Source organism: Rissa tridactyla, chromosome 3 (assembly GCF_028500815.1).
Source record: "Rissa tridactyla isolate bRisTri1 chromosome 3, bRisTri1.patW.cur.20221130, whole genome shotgun sequence".
NCBI lineage: Eukaryota > Metazoa > Chordata > Aves > Charadriiformes > Laridae > Rissa > Rissa tridactyla.
This window is the reverse complement of record NC_071468.1, coordinates 127,513,999-127,537,970: the sequence shown is the minus strand read 5'-3', so window position 1 is coordinate 127,537,970 and position 23,972 is coordinate 127,513,999. Positions and strand designations below refer to the sequence as shown.

At 52.1% G+C, this 23,972-nt stretch overlaps 2 protein-coding genes across 7 annotated transcripts in view; one reads left to right on the top strand and one right to left on the bottom strand.

Annotated features, from left to right (window-relative positions):
- Positions 1–61: 61 nt before the first annotated feature.
- Positions 62–8,419, bottom strand: LOC128907582 (low density lipoprotein receptor adapter protein 1-like). Of its 5 annotated transcripts, none has more exons than XM_054196599.1 (9): positions 8,290–8,419; positions 5,758–5,900; positions 5,132–5,244; positions 4,068–4,182; positions 3,607–3,679; positions 3,048–3,160; positions 2,013–2,062; positions 570–652; positions 62–404 (listed from the first exon to the last, which is right to left on the bottom strand). In XM_054196599.1, exons 1-9 carry the CDS (start codon positions 8,372–8,374, stop codon positions 247–249), a joined length of 933 nt encoding a protein of 310 aa, XP_054052574.1. In that variant the 5' UTR covers positions 8,375–8,419; the 3' UTR covers positions 62–246. The 5 variants fall into 5 exon arrangements, with proteins under 5 accessions (XP_054052574.1, XP_054052575.1, XP_054052576.1 ...); XM_054196600.1 differs by having other exon boundaries at positions 570–610; XM_054196601.1 differs by having other exon boundaries at positions 570–607.
- A 75-nt stretch (positions 8,420–8,494) lies between these two features.
- Positions 8,495–23,972, top strand: part of IFT172 (intraflagellar transport 172) — a 39,387-nt gene continuing 23,909 nt past the window's right edge. The window contains exons 1-15 of one of the 2 annotated variants that reach the window (XM_054196878.1): positions 8,495–8,626; positions 8,715–8,858; positions 8,996–9,108; positions 9,670–9,709; positions 10,949–11,014; positions 11,396–11,475; positions 12,942–13,029; positions 13,891–14,105; positions 14,199–14,322; positions 15,091–15,186; positions 17,762–17,923; positions 18,678–18,731; positions 19,225–19,328; positions 21,312–21,397; positions 21,870–21,982. In XM_054196878.1, coding sequence (XP_054052853.1) covers positions 8,588–8,626; positions 8,715–8,858; positions 8,996–9,108; positions 9,670–9,709; positions 10,949–11,014; positions 11,396–11,475; positions 12,942–13,029; positions 13,891–14,105; positions 14,199–14,322; positions 15,091–15,186; positions 17,762–17,923; positions 18,678–18,731; positions 19,225–19,328; positions 21,312–21,397; positions 21,870–21,982 — 1,524 coding nt within the window. In that variant the 5' untranslated portion in view covers positions 8,495–8,587. The remainder of the gene's footprint in view (positions 8,627–8,714; positions 8,859–8,995; positions 9,109–9,669; positions 9,710–10,948; positions 11,015–11,395; positions 11,476–12,941; positions 13,030–13,890; positions 14,106–14,198; positions 14,323–15,090; positions 15,187–17,761; positions 17,924–18,677; positions 18,732–19,224; positions 19,329–21,311; positions 21,398–21,869; positions 21,983–23,972) is intronic. The other variant, XM_054196879.1, reaches the window with a different exon arrangement.

Below are 23,972 nucleotides of genomic sequence, written 5' to 3'. Positions count from 1 at the left end.
TGGGAGCAGGCAGAGTGAGAAGCACGGGTCCACCCACCCAAGCTGGGAGCAGCTGCAGCTTGAGGCGGTTCATGCAGGTGGAGAGCAGGACAAGGAGCGGGTGTCGTGGTTGGCGCGCTGCACGGCAGCGGTGCCAGCAGACCCTGCGCCTGGTGGGCAGTGCCGGGGCAGGGCAGGCACTGCCTGGCCCGGGTGCAGGCACAGGGTGAGTCCTGAGTGGCTGGTCCATTGCTGCGGAGATTTGGCTTAGCCCAGGGGAGGCTTGGGGCCAGCAGTCCTGGGGCCGGGCGTGGGGAGGTCTCCAACCCCTGCCAGCCCCTTCCAGCTGTCTGGGGGTTGCCCCAAGCGGTAGCACAGTAGCCGCGTAGTAGGAGAGCTCGCTCTGGGCACAAGAGGTGCTGACTCTGAAATGCAAGAGGGAGGAAGACCCGGTCCATGAGGCAGGTGTTTGGGAACCCAGCACAGCCTGGGAGGGAAAGCAAACCTTCCCAGGCGAGCCACCAGCCCCCTCCCCCTGCAGAGGACACGCTGGGGCATGTGGCAAAGCAGCACTGAAGGAGAGAACTTACCTGCTGGGCTGTGGGCTCCCCGTCCCAGCTCCTCCATGCTGCTTTGGAAGAGAACAGAGCACCCATCATACCCCAAGCAAGGCCTGCCGAGAGACGCAGCACGCTCGTGACCCCAACAATGCAGGCACAGTGCAGCAGTACCAGGCACTCAGTGCAGAAGGCCCAGGCCCCCTTCCAAACCCCTTCCCAGGCCAGCCTGTCCTGAGACTGTAAAGCCATATCTCCTTCCCACCAGAAGGCCCCACGTACAAAGGGCGTACAAAGGGCTGCCACATCATAGGGCCACATGCATATCTCCAGTCTGTGCACGCACTTGTTCCCAGCTGACACCAGCTCAGCCCAGGCTCAGCCCTGCGGCACTGGCAGACCCCAGCCAGGTGCTGGCTGACAGGCACATGGAGAACAGCCACAATGGAACCGGCCTCTCGCACCCAGCACCGCAGGCACCTCTGCAAAGACCTACGGGTTAATCCTCCATTGCTGGTCTGGTACCATCAACTCCTCCCAAACACAGGACACACACCAGCAAGCTCAGCCCCAGGCCCTAGTCCATGCAAAAGTCACTATGACCAGGCCTCCATCCTGGCCCAAGCCCAAGAGAAATCAGTGGGAGGAGAGGGACAGCTCTGAGTCCCACCTGAGAAAGCCCTCACGCCAAGAAAGACCTTGAGGGTCTGGAGCGTGTCCAGAGAAGGGCAACAGAGCTGGTGAGGGGTCTGGAGCACAAGTCTTGTGAGGAGTGGCTGAGGGAGCTGGGGGTGTTCAGCCTGGAGAAGAGGAGGCTGAGGGGAGACCTTCTCGCTCTCTACAGCTCCCTGAAAGGAGGGGGTAGCCAGGGGGGGTCGGGCTCTTCTCCCAAGGAACAGGCCATGGGACAAGAGGAAACGGCCTCAAGCTGCACCAGGGGAGGTTTAGGATGGAGAGTAGGAACAATTTCTTCCCCTCCCCAATGCTTGGCAGTCCCCAAGCATTGCAAGAGGCTGCCCAGGGCAGCGGTGGAGTTGCCATCCCTGGAGGTATTTAAAAGATGTGTAGACATGCTGAGGGACATGGTTCAGTGGTGGAGTTGGCAGTGCTGGGTCAATGGCTGGACTCATGATTCTGATTCTAAGCACGTCTGGGTAGGCTGGCCTCAGCAGAGTGGCAGAAACAGAACAAGTAACATCTCTGGGTACATGCTCAGGGTCACCATCTGTCCCCCACAGCTCCACTGCAAAAGCTGAGCTGCAAGATGTGCCCCTCCATAGCTCAGCTCCCTGTTCACTCGACCTCTCAGCTGGCAGAGGCAGAGAAAGCAGCTCCCCCTTGCTCCCATGCAGATCTCCTCCATGCTCCCACCATGACTGTGGCCCCAGCAGCTCCCCTTGCGTGGGGTGCAGAGAAGGAAACAAGACAGAGTTCACCAGAGAGATCCCTGAATGCAAGCAGCAGTTCACCACCTACCCAGGTAAGGTGTCACCGACATTATCATCTTCCTCCTCCTCTTCCTCCTCCTGGCAAACAAACAAACAAACCAAAACAAACAAAAAACCCACTATGACACCTCGCTGCCTGTGCAGCTCTCTGTCAGGAGTGAGCTGGGGCTGCCCAGAGCCTGTTCTGGAGCAGCAGGGCAGTCCCCAGTGCCTTCACAAGACACAATCACCCCCCAGGCATGGCACAGACAAAGGGTGCCTACAGGCAGTAGGGAGAAAGATGGCACCTGCTGAAAACCTCAGGGCTCAGACACATAGCCACACAAGTGGAGAGACAGACCACGGCTCTTCTCACATCTCCTCCAGCCAGCAGAGCACCAAACACGGGCTGTGAGCGCAGAACAAGCCACCAAGCTGAGAAGCTGCCGCCCTCAGCGCAGCTTTGCCCAGAGACAGGAGTGGGGTGAGCACATCTTGCAGCTGGATGGCCAGGCGGAGGAGACTGGGAGCGGGCTGTAAGCAAGGATGACCCCAAGCACTGCCAGGCTGGGCCAGCACTGGCAGCATGAGGCCAAGGACCAAGTGTCCAGAGGCTCCTGGGCAGGGACACAGTGAGACCGGCAATGCTCTCATCGGCCCTGGACATGCAGTAGGTGTAGTGCAGATGGGCAGGGCTGAGCCTTAGCCCAGGCTGGCAAGATGATGACTAGACAAAGGCTCCTCTCCTTCAGAGACAATGTCTCACCCCTAGGCACAGCACCAAGCGTGCAGAGCAGGTCCCAGCTCCCTGTCTGACAGTGCCAGCAGAGCAGAGCTGGGAGCTGTTGCAATGCTGGGGCTGACAGGAGAGCTCCTGGAGCAAAGACCACCTGAGGAACCACGCTGCCTTGTGAGCCAGAGCACAGAGTGCCCCTCTTCATGTCAGGCCACCATGTGTGAGGGAGGCTGCGCAGATACCGCCAGGGTCCTGGAAGCCAGGAGGAGGGAGCTGCATAAGGGTTACTCTCTTCCTGCTCTCATGTGAGACAGACCTGGGTATGGGCTAGACTTGCACATACTGTACCCCAAACTGGTGTCTGAAGGGAGGGCTCCCCGGGGGGGCTGTCTCACTTGGTCTGCCGGGCTCACTGCTCTCCAAGACACATGAAGGGTGAAGGGGCTGTTCCTGCCTAGAGCCTGGGACAGGGCAAAAGCAGCAGAGTTAGTGCTTGCAACCTGGAGAAGGCCCAGCAGGGGATGTACAGGCAGGACTGTGGGCAAGGGACAGATACCCCTGCAGTGCTCGGGGAGGGTACAAACAAGGTGGTGGTGGGGAATCACTGCTCAGGGCAGGTAGCATAGAGCCCTGAGCTGTGCTACAGCTCAGCAAAGCAGAAGAATTCAGCATGGACAGCGTGGACACCCCCATCCCACCCCAGCCAGAGACAGGGCAGGCTCCCCAGGTGGGGCAGTGGCAGAGAACACAACAGCAGGGAAAAAATTCTCCATGTTTGGCGTTTTACACCAGCCAGGCAGCGAGTGTAAACCCCATCTCTCCTCCATACAGCCCAAGACGGGGTCCCACACTGGACTCCCCGATCCCAGGGCTAGGCAGAGGGACATGTTTGAGAAATTCCTCCTACCTGCATGTGCTGCTTCCCAGAGATCCAGTGCCATCTGGAAGGCCTGGGCCACAGTCAGAGTCACAGCCTGGGCCTGTGTACAAGAAAAAGGGGGAATGTCTGCTTCCATCTGGGCCCTCAAGCCAGGACAACACCAGTACCACGAGATCTGAGAGCCCCCAGGCCTCCCTCACTGCCTTTGCCTGCAGAGCATGCACATGGAAGGCTACAGTTCAATGCTGTGTCTGTACACCCATGTGGGACAGCCATCCCCAACAGCAGATCCCAGAGGAGCTGGGACAGAAGAATCTCCTTCCACTCACCACCTGCCTCTGCAGTGTGTGAGCACACATGTGCTCCCATCACTCCATTCCCAGCTGAGATGCACAGAGGAAAGGGCCCCCTCTCTCTGACAGGGGAGAGGAAGGGCCTTGCTCCCACCCTTACCTTACAGAGCCAAAAGTGATAAGGGCAGTGCTTACAATCTTCTTCTTGGGTGAGAGGAAGGCATGGCACTCCAGTGCCCCGCTCTCCTGGCTCTGCGCAACGTAAGCAAAGACTTTGTTCTGCAGCTTGTCTGTTGTGCAGTAGGAGATCCTGCAGGCAGAGAGGAGCTGCTCAGGGCAATAGGGGACCCCAGCACAGGTCTTCTGCTGTGCTCTCAGTACACCAACAAGCAGTGCTGACAGCCTCAGGCTTTGCTTTCATCTGCCCAAATGATCAGGCAGCCCAAACCCCCAACAAAGGACAGAGGCTGCCTGGCACCTACAGCTAGTAAGAGGTCACTGCATCCACAGGCATTCCCTCCATGCTGCCCCAGTGCGCTCCTCAGTCTTCTGGTGCCCAGTTCAACCCAAGTACTGAGACAGAAGGAGCACAGAAGGGTGAGTGACTACCTCCAAGGACACGATTTGAGGCCAGGCAGCACTAGTAGATTTGAGGCCTTGGTACCTCAGCTCTGGTGCTGAGACACAAATTTTGCACCACAGAGATGTCCTGTCTCTGCTTCCCATCTGGCCACCACCCTGCAGCCATGCTCCCTTCGCATCCATCACCCACAGACACGCAACCCAGCCAAAGCACAGCTGGCAGCAGTAAAAAAGCCCACATCAGTTCTCCCAGCAACTGCCTTTAGCCAGCCCGAGTACGCTACAGTCCACGGCACCCTCATTCCATTGCAGCCAGAAGGGCGGTCCTGTGTCAGTGGAGAGGGCCAGACACGCAGTCCTGCCCTAGCTGTGGGGGCTTGGACCAGCCATCAGCCTCCACATCCTGCTTGAATGCCAGAAGAGAACAAGCAGGGCCCAGGGAAAAGACAGATGGACTGACCCAGAACTCAAGGCCACGCAGGACCCTGCCCACGTTAAGCTCCAAGCAGTGCAGTGGGGCACAGCAGGGAGAGGGCACGGGCCTCAGGGAGCCAAGGGAAGACCTAAGCTTGAAGGTACCACAAACAGAAGGCCCACCCTCCCTGGCTGCTCAAGACCCCACCCGTCTCCAGCTCGCTGCTGGGGAACACCCAGGCTCTCCCACATGCCATGCCCACCTGTAGATAGAGATGTTCTCGACCATCTCCTTTGTGTCTGCATCCTGCAGCGAGATGCCCCTCGGAGACACTGTCAGTATCACCTTCTGGAACTTGCGAGCTCCCACCCGTGCCTGGCAGAAGGGAGACACCAGACGCCTTTGCAAATCTGACAAGAATCTGGTCTTCACCCCGGCCTCACTGGCAGGAGTCCCCCAGACTCTGTATGAAGTGCCACCCACTTGGACCCTTGCTGCAAAGGCTTCTGTAGTAGGGATGGGAAAGCAGCGCCTGGACATCAGGTATGCCCTACATAGAACAACCCTGGAAACCGTTCACACTACTGCTGTGCACGTGGGAAAGGACAGACCCCACCATCCCCGGTACGTCACCCTCCTCTCCATGCTGTGAGAGGCACAGCTCTGCTCTGAGCCATGCTCCCGCTGCAGGAGCAGGCAGCGGCAGCAGCTTTCCCCACAGCACACAGGCAGAGACCAGCCAGCCTCTTGCGTGCCTCCCTCCCCCTGGGAACAGCATGGTCCCTAGCTGGGCTTCAGGGCTGGGACACGGACACTTCCCAGAGTCCAGGGGCTCCGAATTGGCTCTTCTCCGCCCCGGCACGGGAGGGCACCAGGGCCAGCTCTCACCGTGGCCACGATCCGGCGGATGGCAGCAGCAGCCATGTCTTCTCCTTTGGGTTTTTCTACCAGTGTCATGCCGAGATACTTGAGCGTGAAGCACATCCCCTCAAGCAGCGGCTCCTGCATATCAGCCCAGCTCTCGGGAAGCTCTGCAGAGACAAAATCCCTCAGCAGCATAAGCCACGTGCCAGCAGCCCCACGGCTGCCCCTAGCAGAGCTGGGGCACCTTGCTGCAGCTTCACCGCTCCCAGCAGCAGTGCCGCTACCTGCACGCAGCAGGGCACTCTCCTGGCTCTGTGACAGTCTTGAAAGAGGAACAGAATGAGAGGACAGCTCACTCTCAAAGCTTTTAGTCCTCCATCCCTGGAGATTCAGACTGTTAGCACATACAGTAAGCTCCTCCGTATCTGCACAGAGCCTCAGATGCTGCAGTGTTCAGTGCTACCTGCAAAAACCTTCCATTCCTGGGTCTCATCTATTTCATTACAAGCAGGTTGTGCTCTGTACTGCATTCATCTCACCCACCTAAGCTGCTGGCACACCTCAGGAATAGCACCATTTGCTGCCACACTCGGTCAGATCAAAATCCCCAAGCTGTCCCAATGTAACCAAAGCCGGACCCTCTGTTGCAGCAGCAGGCTGCCAGGGAAAGGGTAGCTTGTCCAGCACTCACGGTGCAAGCTGAGCGACTGGCAAGATTCTGTGTTAAGGAAGAGCTTGGACTAGTATTTCAAGGACACAAACTAGCTTCCAGGAAAACACATTTTATGGATGAACTCCAACACACAGAGGGAGGAAGATCATCAGTTGGACTAGATGACCTTAAAGGTCTTTTCCAACCTAAATGATTCTGTGATTCTATGAGGGCTCCCACGTGCATTACTTTGCAGGTCACAGATTTAAAGGGGCACTGGCTTCTGTTTCCTGTGTCCTCTCTTTTCAAACCCCATTGCTGCAGTCAAGAAAAATAATAATAATAAAAAAAACAGTGGTCAGAGTGTCTGTTCACTCAAGGAATATTCCCCTAGGGACAATCCTCAGCATCTCTAGCTTCCTCCAGAACCCAGTCCCCTTCACCAGCACGTTCTGCCACACAGTCGGTCCCAACACCACTACCGTGTGCAGAGAACACACAAAGCAAGCACCGTAGAAGCATCCATTCAACCTCTGCTCCCGCAAGACAATGCTGTTGGCTTCAACAGGGAGTTCACTCTCATTGAAGGCAAACACTTTAGTTATCAGACTAGTGTGCCACACGCAAAGGAACACTTCTCTTGTGCCAAGTACTTCCTGGTGATAATTTTGAAGGACAGCTGAAGCAGATGTTAGCACACATTTACTTTCCTGTAATACCAAAGAGCACAAGGATGGTGAGAGAGGAGATACGCGGAAGGGCTAAGACACAGGGAGTCACAGTCTCTCTCTCCTTCTTGGGGATTCATCCCACACAGGAGGGAAGGAACAGGAACACAGAAGTTACACACTCTGCTGCAAACACCAGGTTTGTACACTTCCCTGGGAATTGCCTAGGTATCTACTATTCACACTAAGCTAATACTTTTCAGGGTTATTTTTCATCTCTTTCCTGGGATTAGCTCCCTGAGCATTACTGGCACACTTGCAGAAGGCTCTGACTCATAATTGGAATAACCTGAACCCACAGGGAAATCAGGAGACCTTATTTGCACAGCGTCCTCCTGCACAAACTACAACTACCAGGGAACCCGCCTCGTGCTGTGCGGACATCAGGGATCTCTCCCCAGGGCAGAGGAGCACCGTCTCACTCTGAGCTTTGAGAGCAAGCTCTGCTGCTCCGATAGAGCCTCTGAGCAGCGACAACTGGCAAAGCCCAGGCACAGCCCAGCTGTGGGGGCTGTGGGGTCAGTCTCAGACCTGGCTGTGCTGCAGATGGCGGAGCAGCCAGCGACATCCATGCCCACCACACTGGCTGCACGCACGTCCATGCCTGCGGAGGACTGGGTGCAGCCATTGGGGAGGCCAAGGCCGGGAGGATGTCTGCGGACAGATGGGGTACAGCCTGCTCCAGCGCCAGCCCACGGCGCTGCCCGCCGCAGCCACCCGAGGCCTTTCGGCCGCGCTGGGCAGGTGGCCCCAATTGGAAAGTGGGGCAGGAGGCTGGCAGCCAGGGCAGCAGGTGGGGGGGCCCGGGCAAGCGGCTCCTAGCGCTGCTGCCCGCCGCAGCCTACACCCCACTGCCCGCCTCACAGCCCCCCACTGCCTACCGCTGCTCCCAGCCCACCCCGGCCCGCGGCACCACGGCACGGCCACGGCCCGTCCCCGGCCGACGGCCCCCGCTGCCCCCCGCAGCATCACCAGTCCCCCCTGACCCGCGGCACCGCCCGTCCCCCGAGCCCCGCACCGCTCCCCACGGCGGGCAGCGGCCGCCTCCCGAGCCCGGCCAGCCCGAGATGCGGGCTCCCCGCCCCATCCTCGCCGCACCGGCCCCGGGGCAGCCCAGGAAGGGCAGCCCAGGAGCGACCCCCCGCACGCCCCCCGTCAGCCACGGCCCGCACTCACTGCGCCGCCGGCGGAGCGCCAGGCCGTGACGGGCGAGGCGCGGGCTCCGCAGCACGGCGCGCCCCGCCGCCCGAAGCGCCTCCATGGCCGAGCCGAGCCCGATCGCCGCCGGTACAGGCGCAGCGCGAGGCGCGGGCGGGGCGGGGGGGCGTCCGCCGCTGAGCTCGGCGCGCTGACGTCAGCAGCGGCGGAGGCGCTGGGGTTGCCGGGGCAACGGCGGGCGGGGCCAGGCTAGGTGGGCCCGACGGTGTCGGCGGCACGGTCCCCCCGGTCCCGGTCCCGGTCCCGTCCCGGCGCGATGCAGCTGCGGCACGTGCGGACTCTGCTGGCCCCGCAGGTACGGTGGGTCGGCCCGGGGGGGTCGGGCCGGGCCGGGCCGGCCCGGGGAGGGCGGTGGCGGTGCTGAGGCTGTGTGTGCCCCGCAGGACGGGACGGCGCGGGTGACCTGCATGGCCTGGTCCGCCAGCAGCGCACGGTTCGCCGTCTGCACCGCCGACCGGGTGGTGCTGCTGTACGATGAGCAGGGCGAGCGGCGCGACAAGTTCTCCACCAAGCCCGCCGACGCCAAGGTGAGGGCCTGAGGGCCCGGGGCCGGGGCCCGGCCTGCTGGCGCCGGGGCTGCTCCGGGGCAGAGCTGCGGCCAGGGGCCGGGCGCCGGGGGCAGAGCAGCCTTCCCCTGCGGCTCACACTGCCGCTCTCTCTGCAGTACGGCAGGAAAAGCTACGTGGTCAAAGGCATGGCCTTCTCCCCGGACTCCACCAAAATCGCCATCGGCCAAACGGACAACATTGTCTACGTCTACAGGATTGGAGAGGAGTGGTGAGTCTGGTGTGGAGGGTCCAGCGGCTGTGAGGAGGGGATGGCACCCTCCTTCCTGCCGTACAGCATGCTCGCCAGGCGTTGATGCTGCCTGCATCTGTGTCCTGGCCTGCTCCTACACCCAGTACGTGCTGTGCATCGTCTGACCTGCAGTGAAGCACTCAGACGTTTCTGTGGTGAGCAGCAGATAAGATTTCCTTGAACCCCTGTGACCACGCACCAGCTGAGCTTCTGTGGAGCTGGAGCTGTAATGCCCGTGCTGCTCTCCCCTGTTTCATAGATGTGGAACTGTGTAACCTGCCTCACTTCAGCCTCGTTTGCTGGTGTGTGTTGTGCTAAAGCTGCTCAGAAAGGCAGGTCACCAGAGTTTTGTAAGCTCTGGAGTTGTTTTTTTTTTAATTTTCTGCCTAAAGTTGCCTTGTGATAGATAGCCAGTGTGCAAAACTTAAAGGGCCTGTGTTTGGCAATACTAAAACAGACTGAATACAAACAGCAGGGTAACCAGAATGGGCAGTATTACTAGCTTCGCTGACAGTCGTTTTTGTCTGCCTTTTTCTGCAGGGGTGACAAGAAGGTGATATGCAACAAGTTCATCCAAACGGTGAGACCCAGACTCCTGTTTAACTCCATTTTCTCCAGCATATGTAGGATAAAGACAATTAAATGTCTCTCTGCTGATACTCAGAGGTGTACTTGGCCAAACTGCCAGTGGTACTTGGTCTTCAAAAGGTGCAGGAAGATCGTAAGGTAATCTCTACATTTTGAGGCTTGTATTCCTCATCAAGCTTCAGAGGCCTCATAATGCCTGGGTACAACACAGTAATTAATTGTTGAATGAACAATGCAGCCAATTACAAAACTTTGGGGCTACTTCAGGCGTCAGAGGACAGAATGTTTTAAGGGAATTGAAAGGGAAAAACAGGAGAGACTCTGAGCCCAGCTGTTTTTCACAGGTTGGCAACTCTAAGCCCCAAGATTCCTTATTAACCCAAATGTAAAGTGTGCAGAATGCAGTCAAACTGCACAGTTTCTGCATGTTCAAAGATCTCAGGTTTGTAAGTCTGGTTTTGTCCTTGGCCGCCTTCATGTTCTGCTCCCCTAGCTCTGCCTGTGTGGTCAGAGCGTACTCTACTCAGGAGGTCTCTGGCAAGGATTGTCCGAGGTTGATGTCAGTATCTGGAAAAGACAAAGGTGTTATAAATTCTTCCGTTTAAATGTGAAGCAGTTTCATTAACTCTCTTGGCCCTCTCTTGTAGTTTGGTTTTGGGCTCCCCCACCTCAGTTTTTGAGAATACCTTTGGTTTGGGTTTAATGAACCCATTTCTACTTGACCTACTTTGTAGTATGTGATAACCGTCTTGCTTGTAAACAAAAAATATAAATAAAGACTATTTCTGATTAATCAAATGAAGATCCAATGTACAAATATTCTTGTATTTATTACAGAAGCTAGCAGAGTCAAATTATTTTTATGTTTTATACTTGTTGCAAAAGAATCTTAAAATAGCCGTGATTTTATACATTCAACAATAGCATGTGGAAAACCACACGTCTGATCAATAAGTAATCCTCTCAGAAGAGCATCCATGCTAGTATAACTCTGATGCCGTGCTTTAGCCCTTCTGAGCCTGCTACTTTACCCCAGCTCACTATTATCTAGTTCAAGCTTCAGCATGGGAGGCCTCAATCCTACTTTAAGGTCTGTCCAAATGCCCCCATCTCTTCTCTTTCTTGGTCTGAGTCGTCTTTGTGTTTGTGAGCTGTGTTATGTAGCAATGGGGCAAGAAGCTTTCTAAGTAGGGTGGAGCTCTTATCTCTCTTTTTACCTCCTCCTTGGCAGAGTTCTGTGACCTGCTTGTCGTGGCCAGCGGAGAATATCATTGTCTTTGGTCTTGCTGAAGGAAAGGTAGAGAAGCTTGTTATTTGCCTGATTTCCTCTTCCATGCAGGGGCTACCAGCACCTGGGCTGCAGGGTAGGAGCTGTTACTGTGTGGCTCTGGGCACCAAATAGTAACAAAGGGATTACACCACTGACTTTAATTTTCTGGTTCCCTTGGAAGGAACCAAGTTCTAGTCCTTGGAGGTTCTACTGGACCATTTGGTCCTTTTCCTGAGCCTTTCTAGAAATGTGGAAGTGCGACTCCAACTCTTCCACTTCTTCTCCAACCTGCTGGAAAGCAATGAGCTTCCTGTTATTTCATGGACAGGGAAACCTCTAGGGATGTTACGCTGGGGGAAATCCACATTCTGCAGACAGAAGCAACATTGATCAGATTCTCTTTCTCAGGTTCGTTTAGCAAATACAAAGAACAACAAGTCTTCCACCATTTATGGGACAGATTCCTATGTGGTATCGCTAACTTCCAAGTGAGTATGGCATTGCTTTAGCCTATGCTGCTTTGGCTCAGTCTCCTACCCCACTATTGGCCCTGGCATAACTGGTGGCACTATGGGAGGTTGCCAGAGTGTGTTTCTGCTGTCAGTTCCTTGTCGAGATAATAAAGGACTGTGCTTTCCAGAAGGAATTCCTTCTTAAAATCTGACACCTGGCGATGCCACTCCGGCCCATGCATTTTGGTTGTCCCTCAAACACATATCAGGATGCCAGTCGCCATGAGATTACTTATATATATTGATTTATTTGAATCCAGGACTTTATAAAGATTAAATTTGTCAACTCCGTCTAGCTAATTACTACATTAGTTGAGTTTAAGGGCTAGAAAAAGTGAAAATATTCTGCCAGATAAATTGTGACAAGGTTATGATTAGAAATATAACCATAAGGTGCAATTTTAAATTAATTAAGATTTAATTTTAACTACTTCAGTGTCCTTTTCCTAAAAAAATTAAGATATGTTGTGGTCCTAGCAGTGAGATTTTCACTAAATGGTGACATTCTGGGTTTTGAGTGCTAATCAAATTTAAAAAACCTAAAGCTAGTCTCAGACTCTGACTTCCTACTGCTGAGAAATCTCTCCAAAGTCTGTCTGCCTTTGTCCAGAGGGTTTCTGTTTCCTCGCTCTTCACCCCTACTCCCTCACCCACATCTCTTCCCTGTTTGCCCCCCTCTCCCTCAGTCTTTCCCCACGCTCTCTCCCCCTCTTCTTTTATTTCTAAACACAGCTTATGCTATTATTGCTATGGTATGAATGGCAAATCTGGGATTGCAATCAACAGAAGACAGATGTATGATTCCTGGATTGTTAAAGTGTTCATAGAATTTGTATTCTATACTTGAATCATCGTTAAAAAGTATCTTTCTAGTACGTTATGTTAGGCTTCTCTCCTCTTCCGTGCCCTCTTCTCCTTGCTCGTGTCAAGAATTACACAAGACGTTAGTGCTACAAATAATGGACTTAGGCCTGGAGTGTTTATCCAGATGTTTTTTTCTCTAAATTGTGTTGCTTTTAGAGATTCCTGGCATCACAATATCCAGCCTCATTTCTGGAACAGTTCCAATGCAAGAGTTGTTTCATGTATCTTGTTATAAGAAATTGTGTGCATAGTTATTATTCCACTTAAGGTAACTTAGTCTGTCTGTGTTTTAGTAATACCAAAAGTTGGTTATTGTGATTTTACATGATGAAGTTACTTAACTGGCTGCTCTCCTTTCCACTCTCCGTACTTTTATCTGCTTTGTTTTTACAGACACCAATACAGGTACCAGATATTCTTGTGTTCATCACCCAGCTTGTCTTTGGTAAAAGTTCCTTTAATGAAGAACATCAGTGATGACCCTATGACTGGCTCCTGTGGGCAGGGATATGGGATATGAAAATAAAGGTGCAAGTCTTACGGCAGTATTGCATCATCCTGTCTGTGTTTCTTTGCAGTGTGTCGGGGAAGGGAATCCTGTCTGGCCATGCAGATGGAACCATAGTACGCTTCTTCTTTGATGATGAGGGCTCAGGTGAATCACAGGTATCAACGATTCTTCTTCAGTGAGCAAAATTCCTGTTTGCACAGCCTACTCCCCAGGTCAAGAGCTCTGGAAAGGGATCAGGCCATGGAGGGAGTGCGAGTCTGGAGAAGAGCTGCAGTTTGTGCTTGCTAGCGTAGGTTTTATGGAGCATTGATGAAGACAGAACAGTGACTAGATGCTTTGAAGTACACTGAATGCAGTGGTAAGAGCAGAAATTACGTTTTTGTGTATGAGACATAAGACTTTTCAGGTGTCTAGAAAGATCTGATGTTAGAGTGTCCAGGAGAATGATGCTTGAATAGGTTGGGTTCCAGGGAATAGCAACTGTCGTCTTCTCAGTAAGCAATGTATAGTTATCTCAGTTAACTCCGAATCCCAGGTTCAGACTCTGCCTGTGGATGGGATACTCTAGTCACCCAGCATTTCTCCTGAGCCTCCTGCTGCTCCCCAAAAGACGTAGTCTCTGTGCTTCAAACTGTGGTGAAGGGAATGCTATTGTCACTCAGATCTTTTCTCTTCAGCTGAAGCAGTTTGAGTATGTCTGCTCTCTAGAATGACACGCTGAATGCCCCTATATCCTCTGATGTGTTAAGAGTGTATCCCAGTCTAGTTAATGGTACTGGTCTTTTTCTGGCACCAGGAATCTTCTCTTCCAGTTAAACGCATGGAATAGTCAAAACATTTCTCAGTTCTGGTTTCTGTCTACCTTCCTACAGACGGGCAGGCAGACAAAGCAACCTTCACGAACTGGACGTTACAGAAGGGCCTCAGACTGGTCTCGTTGTGATAGCTGAATACAGAGGCCAGCTGGGGGCTAGAGCCATTCACGTTTTCAGGATGTTCTTTCTTGTCTAATGTAGGGTAAGTTGGTGATGCATCCCTGTCCTCCTTATGCCCTCGCCTGGGCTTCCAACAGCATTGTGGCTGCAGGCTGCGATAAGAAGATTGTAGCTTATGGGAAGGAGGGCAATGTGATTCAAACCTTTGACTATAGCCGGGACCTCTCGGAGAAGGAATTCACCACAGCAGCTGCCAGTCCTGGTGGCCAGTCTGTGGTCATTGGCAGCTATGATAGGTATGGTGCTTGATAAAGTCTCCCCTTTATGCTGCTTTCTTCTTCAACCATACGCAGTTCTTCATATCTCTGCTGGCTCATCTGTTCTCACAGGTTACGGGTTTTGAACTGGAGCCCACGCCGCAGCGCCTGGGAGGAAGGCAAACCCAAAGAAATAGCTCACCTCTACACCATCACAGCTTTAGCGTGGAAGAGGGATGGTTCACGGATCTGTGCGGTTTGTATCATCAGTCAGCAACCTTGAGCCTATGAGTCACACACCAGGAACAGTCTTACACATGCTCCTGAGAACAAAGTGACGTGATACAAGGAGAGCTTATAAGAGTGGTCACACCATCACCAAGGTGTGCGATGCAGGTGCCTGGGCTGAGACGTCGTGCAAAGGACTCTGCTGCAGTCAGATGTGCAGCATGCAGAGTATGAAGCTGGAAAATATAATGGAGGATTGTGTAATGGCTCATTGGCAGCAGCAGTCCTCCTTTTTTCATAGAAGCGTAATAAGGTCAGGATAGCTTCTCTAGAGCAGTCTCGTGAGCATTCTTTCCTCTGAGCACCTGTGAGAAGCAGTATAAAAACTGATCTTATACCCTGTGTTTATGTGCTATGTTTTCACTTCAGAGTTGTCTTTCTTCTACTTTCAGCCATTGGGCCTTGGTCTGCCTTTCTCTATCAAGTTTAATTCCTTAAAGCTCTTTAAATTAATCTTTCTGCAAATCTTTGTGTATTAACCTCTCCTCTTCCTTTGCCATGTATGTGGCAGTATTTGCTAAGCTCTGTTTCTCTGAGAATTTCTCAATATTTCTGTTCTCTCAAAAAAGTCAAGATAGGGCTGGTCCTCATGCATCTGGGGCTTGAGCCGTGTTCCTCAGAGCATCCAGGACCTGTGGATTTCTGTCTCACTTTTGATCCTCTTCATGAAATATGGTCTGGAATACCTCTTCATAACAGAATTCACTGACTGTGTGCAATGTGTTTGTTTCCCCAGGGCACTCTCTGTGGAGGAGTTGAACAATTTGACTGCTGCCTTCGCAGAAGCATTTATAAAAATAAATTTGAAATTACATATGTGGGACCAAGCCAGGTAAGAGAATATCCAGTGAGGTAATGTCTGTTGATGAAAAGGGTTACTTACTAAAACTAGACATGTTTGGAGTTCTTGGTGCCGTCAGCTTCTTTCCTGTCCGTCATCTGCCTCTGGTCCTTGGCCCAATCTTTCATAGAATCACAGGATGGTTTGGGTTGGAAGGGACTTTTAAAGGTGATCTAGTCCAAACCCACTGCAATGAGCAGGGATGTCTTCAACTAGATCAGATTGCTCAGATCCCCATCCAACCTAGCCTTGAACACTTAGAGAGATGGGGCATCTACTGCCTCTCTGGGCAACCTCAGCCAGTGTCTCATTACCCTCGTTGTAAAACATTTCTTCCTTATACCGAATTTGAATCTACCCTCCTTTAGTTTAAAACTATTACCCCTTGTCCTATCACAGCAGGCCCTGATAAAAAGTTTGCCCCCATCTTTCTTATAAACCCCCCCTTAAGTAGTAAAAGGCTGCATTAAGGTCTCTCCAGAGCCTTCTCTTCTCCAGGCTGAACCCCCCCAGCTCTCTCAGCCTGTCCTCCCAGCAGAGGGGCTCCAGCCCTCCCAGCATCTCCGGGGCCTCCTCTGGCCCCGCTCCAACAGCTCCGTGTCTCTCCTGTGCCGAGGCCCCAGCGCTGGAGGCAGCACTGCAGGGGGGTCTCCCCCGAGCGCAGCAGAGGGGCAGAATCCCCCCCTCGCCCTGCTGCCCACGCTGCTGGGGATGCAGCCCAGGCTGCGGGGGGTTTCTGGGCTGCCAGCACACGGTGCCGGCTCATGGCCAGCTTTTCCCTGCCCCAGCACCCCCAAGCCCTCAAGCCCTTCTCTCAGGGCTGCTCTCCATCCCTCCATCCCCAGCCTGGCCTGGGACCAGGGGCTGCCCCCACCCAGGTGCAGGACTCTGCACTCGGCCTTGTTGGACCTCATGAGGTTCACACAAGCCCACTTCTTGAGCTTGTCCAGGTCCCTCTGGATGGCACCTCATCCCTCAAGTGTGTCACCGCACCACTCAGCTTGGTGTCATCTGCAAGCTTGCTGAGGTGACACTTGATCCCACTGTCTGTGTCATTGATGGAGACATTAAACAGTACAGGTCCCAATACGGACCCCTGAGGAGCAGATTCCTTGTAATCAGCTGAGGGAACTCTGTAAATTCTGTAGTTAGCTTCAGCCCCATTAAAACTATACTTGAAAGAATTAGGAGTGATGGTGATTTCTCTGAGTTCATTTACCTCATTCCCTCCTCCCTTTAAAGCAGTTACACTGTTCATAGCAACTTGTCGGGAAAGGCATAGGGAATATTCCAGGGACAGCATCAAAGTTGTGTGGAAATTGGCTAGGAGCAAAGACAATGCAGTTTATTCCCTCGCTTGTGAATTTGTGTGGGGTACCTCCATGCCAAATGCAGGCTCCTTAATTGGTTTAAATTCAGCCAACTTTACCTGTTTCAAAAGCAGGTAGTAAGGGTGATCTGACAGTCTAGACACCCTGCTGTAGTCAGTGGAGAGACTGTAGGACTCTCAGAGGGTGACTCATCCTCAAGGGCCTGAGTAGTCCTCCGGTTAGGCTAGAAACTTCTAAATGGCAGAAGTGAGAATTCCACACTTTATTACAGTTGTCATCCCATACAAAAGGAATGATAAGGTTTCTTTAAAAAGCAGAGTGAAATGATGTGAGGGGACATCTAAATATCCGAATTTTGTCTGTTACATAAGAACCTCATGAAGTTCAACCAGGCCAAGTGCAAGGTCCCTTCACCTGGGTCATGGCAGTCCCAGGCACAAATACAGGCTGGGTGGAGAATCGATGGAGGGCAGCCCTGAGGAGGAGGACTTGGGGGTGCTGGTGGACGAGAAGCTCAACATGAGCCAGCAATGTGCGCTTGCAGCCCGGAAAGCCAACCGCATCCTGGGCTGCATCAAAAGAAGTATGGCCAGCAGGGCGAGGGAGGTGATTCTGCCCATCTGCTCCACTCTGGTGAGACCCCACCTGGAGTACTGCATCCAGCTCTGGAGTCCTCACCACAAGAAGGACATGGACCTGTTGGAATGGGTGCAGCGGAGGGCCACAAAGATGCTGCGAAGCCTGGAGCCCCTCTGCTGTGAGGACAGGCTGAGAGAATTGGGGTTGTTCAGCCTGGAGAAGAGAAGGCTCCGGGGAGACCTTTGAGCCCCTTCCAGTCCCTAAAGGGGGCTTACAGGAAAGATAGGGAGGGACTCTTTATCACGGAGTGTAATGATAGGACGAGGGGTAATGGTTTCACACTGAAGGAGGTTAGATTTAGATTGGACATTATGAAGAAACTCTTTACAGTGAGGGTGGTGAGACAGTGGAACAGGTTGCCCAGAGAAGCTGTGGCTGCCCCATCCCTGGAGGGGTTCAAGGCCAGGCTGGATGGGGCTTTGAGCAGCCTGGGCTGGTGGGAGGTGTCCCTGCCCATGGCAGGGGGGTTGGAACTAGATGGTCTTTAAGGTCTCTTCCAGCCCGAACCATTCTATGATTCCATAGGGCAAGAAGTCTGCGTTCTTCCTCTGTATGTGGAAACAGGGCCTTGTATTGGTTTTTCCTACTTTCTCTAGGTCATTGTGAAGAACCTCTCAACAGGAACTCGAGTTGTGTTGAAATCCCAGTATGGTTATGAGATTGATGAGGTGAAGATCTTAGGGAAAGACAGGTATCTGGTGGCCCATACCTCAGACACGTTACTGCTGGGTGACATCAGCTCCAACAAGCTCAGTGAGGTACTGGAAAATCTGTAGCATTTCCTGAGTGTCAAACTTTGTAACTCAAAGGATATGTTTTCTGCGTGGGAACAATACATTTATTTTCAAAGATTCATAGAATAATTTTGGTTGCAAGGGACCTTGGGAGGTCTTTTATCAAACTTCCTACCCAAAGGAAGGTCAACATTAAATTCAGATGTCGTTGCTCAGGGCTTTATCCCGGTTGGTCTTGAAAACCTTCAAGGATGGAGATCCCACAGTTTCTCTGGTCCCCTGTTCCAATCCTTTACTGTCCTCATGGGGGAAAGCTTTTTTTTTTTTTTTTTTTTTTTTAAGTCTTTTTGGAATCTCTGTTTCAGCTACATATGGTGTGAAGGTTCTGAGGAAAAGATTTACTGAGGCAAAGGGGCTGCTGGGGATGCTTTTTATAATAAAGTTAGTCTAGGGGAAGGTGGAGAAGTGCCTGTGAGAGAACAGGATAGAGGGAGTACATTGGTCATGTAAAGGCCTCTTGTCCAGAAGGCAGTAAGATACCACACAAAGAGAATAGGAGTCTGAAGCAGAGGGAGACTTTAAAAAAAGGAGAGGGAAGTGAGGAACTTGGAAGCTGGGAATGGCTGAACAACACCGTTGGCAGCTGAAGTGTTGGAACATGATCCCTTGTGGGGTGTAATCCTTGCTGTCTGTTGTGGGAGTTGACAGCTGGACAATAGAGCACAATGTCTGCAACCTGGTCCCCTGCAGGAGCTCACTCCATGCCATTGTATTGTAGGTAGCCTGGCAAGGATCTGGAGGGAATGAGAAGTTCTTCTTTGACAATGAGAACGTAAGTTGGATGGGACAGGATGATACCCATGAATGGTGAGTAAAGCTGTGTGTGCACCGGCAGAAAAAGTGTCAGCTGCACTTCTGGAAAATCCTGTTTCCCAGGAGTTTCCTGGACTTACCCTTTCCATGCAGATCCTGATCTGCATTCTCCCCATACTTGCCCTTTCCATATGCCAGGTACAGAACACACTCAGTGTGGTGGAGGAGCAATAAAAGAGCAACGGCCGGAGAGGATGTTAGAGGTACAGAATACAGCTGCCAGGGTGACAGTTTGGCTCCTCCTGCAGGTTACTGATAGGCCCAGAACTAAAATCCCCAACTCTGAGGAAAAGCTGTCAGTCACAACAGGAAGCCAAGGACAATTCCCCACTCATCCCAGAGGGTCTGAATTTAGACTTGTGTGCAGCAGAGTTGTCTTCTGCACACTTCACTGGTAGGTATGTGTGCTTACCTGGGTTTTCTGTAAGAGTGTATTCCCCTCTCACCTTCAGGTCTGCATGATCTTTAATGCTGGAGAGCTGACACTGGTGGAATATGGAAGCAATGACATCCTAGGGTCTGTCCGCACAGAGTTCATGAACCCTCATCTTGTCAGGTGAGTGTCAAACCTGCCTGTGTGGCTAGTACTGTATTTTGAGAGAGTGACCTCAGATATAGACACTTGGAAGTGTACCACTGTGTAGAATGCAGCACCCAGACACCAGGACCTGAGTAATCTGCTTTTGACAGTGAACAATGGTCATAGCATCATAGAATGGTTAGAAGTGGAAGGGACCTTAAAGACTATCTAGTTCCAACCCTCCTGCCATGGGCAGAGACACCTCCCACCAGACCCGGTTGCTCAAAGCCCCGTCCAACCTGGCCTTGAACACTTCGAGGAATGGGGCAGCCACAGCTTCTCTGGGCAACCTGTTCCACTGTCTCACCACCCTCACTGTAAAGAGTTTCTTCATAATATCTAATCTAAATCTCCCCTCTTTCAGTTTAAAACTGTTACCCCTCGTCCTATCATTACACTCCCTGGTCCAGAGTCCCTCCCCAGCTTTCCTGGAGCCCCTTTAGGGACTGGAAGGGGCTCGAAGGTCTCCCCGGAGCCTTCTCTTCTCCAGGCTGAACAATCCCAACTCTCTCATCACGTCCTCACAGCAGAGGGGCTCCAGCCCTCTCAGCATCTCTATGGCCTCCTCTGGACTTGCTCCAACAGGTCCATGTCCTTCTTGTGGTGAGGACTCCAGAGCTGGATGCAGTACTCCAGGTGGGGTCTTACCAGTGCAGAGCAGAGGGGGAGATTTCCCCGCCTCGCCCTGCTGGCCACGCTGCTGGGGATGCAGCCCAGGATGCGGTTGGCTTTCTGGGCTGCAAGCGCACATTGCTGGCTCATGTTGAGCTTCTCGTCCACCAGCACCCCCAAGTCCTTCTCCTCAGGGCTGCTCTCCATCCATTCTCCACCCAGCCTGTATTTGTGCCTGGGACTGCCCCGACCCAGGTGCAGGGACCTTGCACTTGGCCTTTTTCAACTTCGTGAGGTTTGGGCCCACCTCTCAAGCCTGTCCAGGTCCCTCTGGCTGGCTTCCCTTCCCTCAAGTGTGTCAACTGCTCCATACAGCTTAGTGTTGTCGGCAAACTTGGTGTTGTTGTCAAACTTGCTGAGGGTGCACTCAGTCCCACTGTCCGTGCCACCAACAAAAACGTTAGACAGCACTGGTCCCAGTACCGAACCCTGAGGAACGCCACTCATCACTGGTTGCCACTTGGACATCAAGCCATTGACTGCAACCCTTTGAGTGCGGCCATCCAGCCAATTCCTTATCCACTGAGTGGTCCATCCGTCAAATCCATGTCTTTCCAATTTAGAGACAAGGATGTTGTGCGGGATGGCATCAAATGCTTTGCACGAGTCCAGGTAGATGACACCAGTTGCTCTTCCCTTATCCACCGATGCTGTAACACCATCACAGAAGGCCACCAAATTTGTCAGGCACAACTTGCCCTTAGTGAAGCCATGTTGGCTGTCATCAGTCACCTCCTTATTTTCCATGTGCCTTAATGGTGGGATTTAATTGCTCGATTACACTTAATGGTTGTAAAGTTTTAGAAGCACAAGAGCCCATTTTCCTCTGGTACATGCTTATTGAATCCTGACTTGAGTATTGCTGAAGAGGGACCTCCTGTGCATGTACTCAGGCTCTTCTGCATCTAGCTGGTCCTACCACAGCATTAGCATGGACTCTATGCCAGTGTGTCCTCCTTTGTGGCTCTGAAATACCATACTCCATTTTCTGATTGAAGAGAAGGAAGGATCATGGGCTGCTCAGAGGTGGAAGCTGAACTGTAACTAATTTGCTGTTGGGGACCCTGGTTCCAGAGGGGCAGCTTCCAAAGTGAAGCCATGAATCAGAAAGGTTTGCTCTCATTTGAGGCAGCTGTAGGTACTGTGCAAGAGTCACAGGTCAGAGAACTGCAAGAGGATCGATGTGCTTGGGGAAACTGCAGTTAAGTCTGGGGTGGACTATGTGATTCAGTCCTGTGAATTTAGAACGTAGTAAAGGTAACTGTCATCATTTCCTTCTACTAATAGTGTCCGTATCAATGAGAGAAGGCAGAGAGGCGTGGAGGAGAACAAGAGACTGGCTTATCTGATAGACATCAAGACTATAGCAACAGGTAAATGTTAACCTCTGTCCCCTGTATTTTGCCAACCTTACTAATACCTTTGTATTTTCTGTGCCCAGCAGCGTGTCCCGGAAGGCCCCTGTCGCATTCACTCTGCCTGGCAGCAGACCACTAGAGACCAGGGTACCCTGCTTTTGGCAGGTTGGCTGCCTGGTGCGGACACAGCTGTGGGGTGGCTGTGACTGTCCTGGGCCTGAGATTCTGTGCACTTTAGCAGATGATATCGCTGCCTGCAGTGCCTGTAATCTGTGCATGCGCACAAAAGGGTGGAGAGAGTCACTGCTGTTGATAAGGCATCAAGATAAAATGTCACTGCAGTCTGCTTTTCATGTCACAGTGTGTTTGCCAGTGGGTCCTGCCCTAATTATGTCCCAGGCACCTGGTCTCCGTGGGAAAGAATTGAATGTTCAGCATTTTGGGGCACGTTAGGTACTTACACTGTTTCCTTTCTTTCCTTCCCAAGTGGACCTTGTTGGTAGCTACAATGCTGGCACTATCAGCCATGACAGCAAGATTGATTGGCTGGAGCTGAATGAAACAGGCCACAAACTACTCTTCAGGGACAAGAAGATGAGGGTGAGGCGGGCACATCTGTGGGAGTGTGGCAAGATGGCATGCCTGGGGAGAGGTAAAGACAGATAGGCCCAAATGGAGGGAGGGAGGTGAGAAGCACATCTGAAGTGCTTCTGATTTTTTGACTACTGCTTTGGGAAAGATAGACCACGTTCAGATTGCATGAGCTGGCAGCATTGCATGTTTGGTCTTGAGTCCCGGCTAATTCTGAAGTTAGTTACTAAACATCTTGCTTCATCTCATCACCCCTGAAAATCAAGATCATAGACTCTTCTGCTGTGAGATGGAGACAAGTGGGTTAATCTCAGGATGAGGACCCTCATGTTGCATCTAAACATGTAAATTGAAAAAAGGTGTTCTCTGCAACAGCTTGGCTTATGTCTGTAAGGTGAACTCTCTAATTCTCTAAAACATAGGTAGTCATAACCAAGTAGCTTTTTCGGTATGGACCTTGGCTTGTGCTGATTCCTAGACCATGACTGAATGTTGTCTGGGAGAGCACTAGTAAGCCCAGGACAGAATTATGCCCAAAATCATGGTAATGGTTTCACACTACAGATTATGAAGTGCAGGTACTCACCTCATGTACTAGCCTTGTTTAGTTTAACTGTACAGATAGAGCTGAAGAAGCTCACTGCAGCAGGCCAGAAGGTGTATTTATCAATTGCATTACAGTTCCACTCAGTTCAGAGTGGCAGACCCCAGCTATAGCACTGCAGCTCATCACAGGATGGTTTTAATTGCTCCAGAGTTCAGATCGCGTTGGGGGTTGTCAGTCTGTGGAAGAATATTTCCATGTTGGCTGTACCTCTCTCCTTAGTCCAGGGATGGGTGAAGTGTTATGTTAATACATGCATATGTCTTGAAAGCCCTGAGAACTTTCTCAGCCTCATCTCGGAAGAAACTCTGAATTCACCCCTCACATTTCACACAGGAACCCCAGGCTTCCTCACCGTCATTTTTGCAGCTTGACCCCTAAGGTTGCATCATAGATTGTAGGGGTTGCAAAGATATCTTCTTGCTTGGGAATCACAGATCTCCAATTAATTACCTGTCTGCTGATTCATTGCTGCCACGCTGATCAGCTAGCAACTAGAGTGCTCAACTTTGCAGTCAAAGATTGCAGTGCACACATCTGCTACCTCACAAACTCTTTACCACAGACCACTCACAAGAGTGTGCTGGAGATGGGCTTTCTTGCACGAAGACTGTAGTTCTGGTTCTGGGCCATCACAGAACCAGGAATCCTACAGGTACCTTGTGATTCCAGAGAAACAGAATCATAGAATCTTCATGGTTGGAAAGGACCTTCGAGATCATCAAGTCCAACCATACACGCACCAAAAAAAACCCCCCAAAAACCAACCAACCAAAAAAAAAAAAAAACCCACCCAAAAAACCCACAAACCACCACAAACAACCAACCTACAATCTCTGCCACTAGAGCATGCCCTGAAGTGCCACATCTAGACGTTTCCTAAATACCTCCAGGGATGGTGACTCAACCCCCTCCCTGGGCAGGCTGTTCCAGTGCCTGACCACTCTTTCAGTAAAGTAATTCTTCCTCATATCTAATCTAAACCTCCCCTGCCGCAGCTTCAGACCATTTCCTCTGGTCCCGTCATTATTCACCTGGGAGAAGAGGCCAACCCCCACCTCTCTCCACCCTCCTTTCAGGGAGTTGTAGAGGGCAATGAGGTCTCCCCTCAGCCTCCTCTTCTCCAAGCTAAACATGCCCAGCTCCCTCAGTCTCTCCTCAAGGAGCAGCCCAATGTGGATTTGCAAAAAATGTAATGCCTGCATCTGCATCAGAGTGCCTCTCTAATCAAGACCCTCTTAACTCTCAGAAGGAGGATTGTTCCGTGTCTACAGCTCTTTAGGACACTACTTTCACGTATCATAAAAGAATCAAGAAAAACCTTTGCTAGAAAGGAGACTGAATCACTGCCAGTAGCGAGGGCTTCTGTTTGGGTTTTGCTGCACTGACACTCTT

Excerpts from the sequence above, each read along its gene's own strand:
- LOC128907582 (XM_054196599.1), bottom strand. The coding sequence starts at position 8,374 with ATGGAGGCGCTTCGGGCGGCGGGGCGCGCCGTGCTGCGGAGCCCGCGC. Across the intron at positions 4,183-5,131 it reads GAGAACATCTCTATCTACAG|GATCTCCTACTGCACAACAG; the intron begins GTGGGCATGGCA and ends CTCTGCCTGCAG. Across the intron at positions 405-569 it reads GGGAGCCCACAGCCCAGCAG|AGTCAGCACCTCTTGTGCCC; the intron begins GTAAGTTCTCTC and ends CTTGCATTTCAG.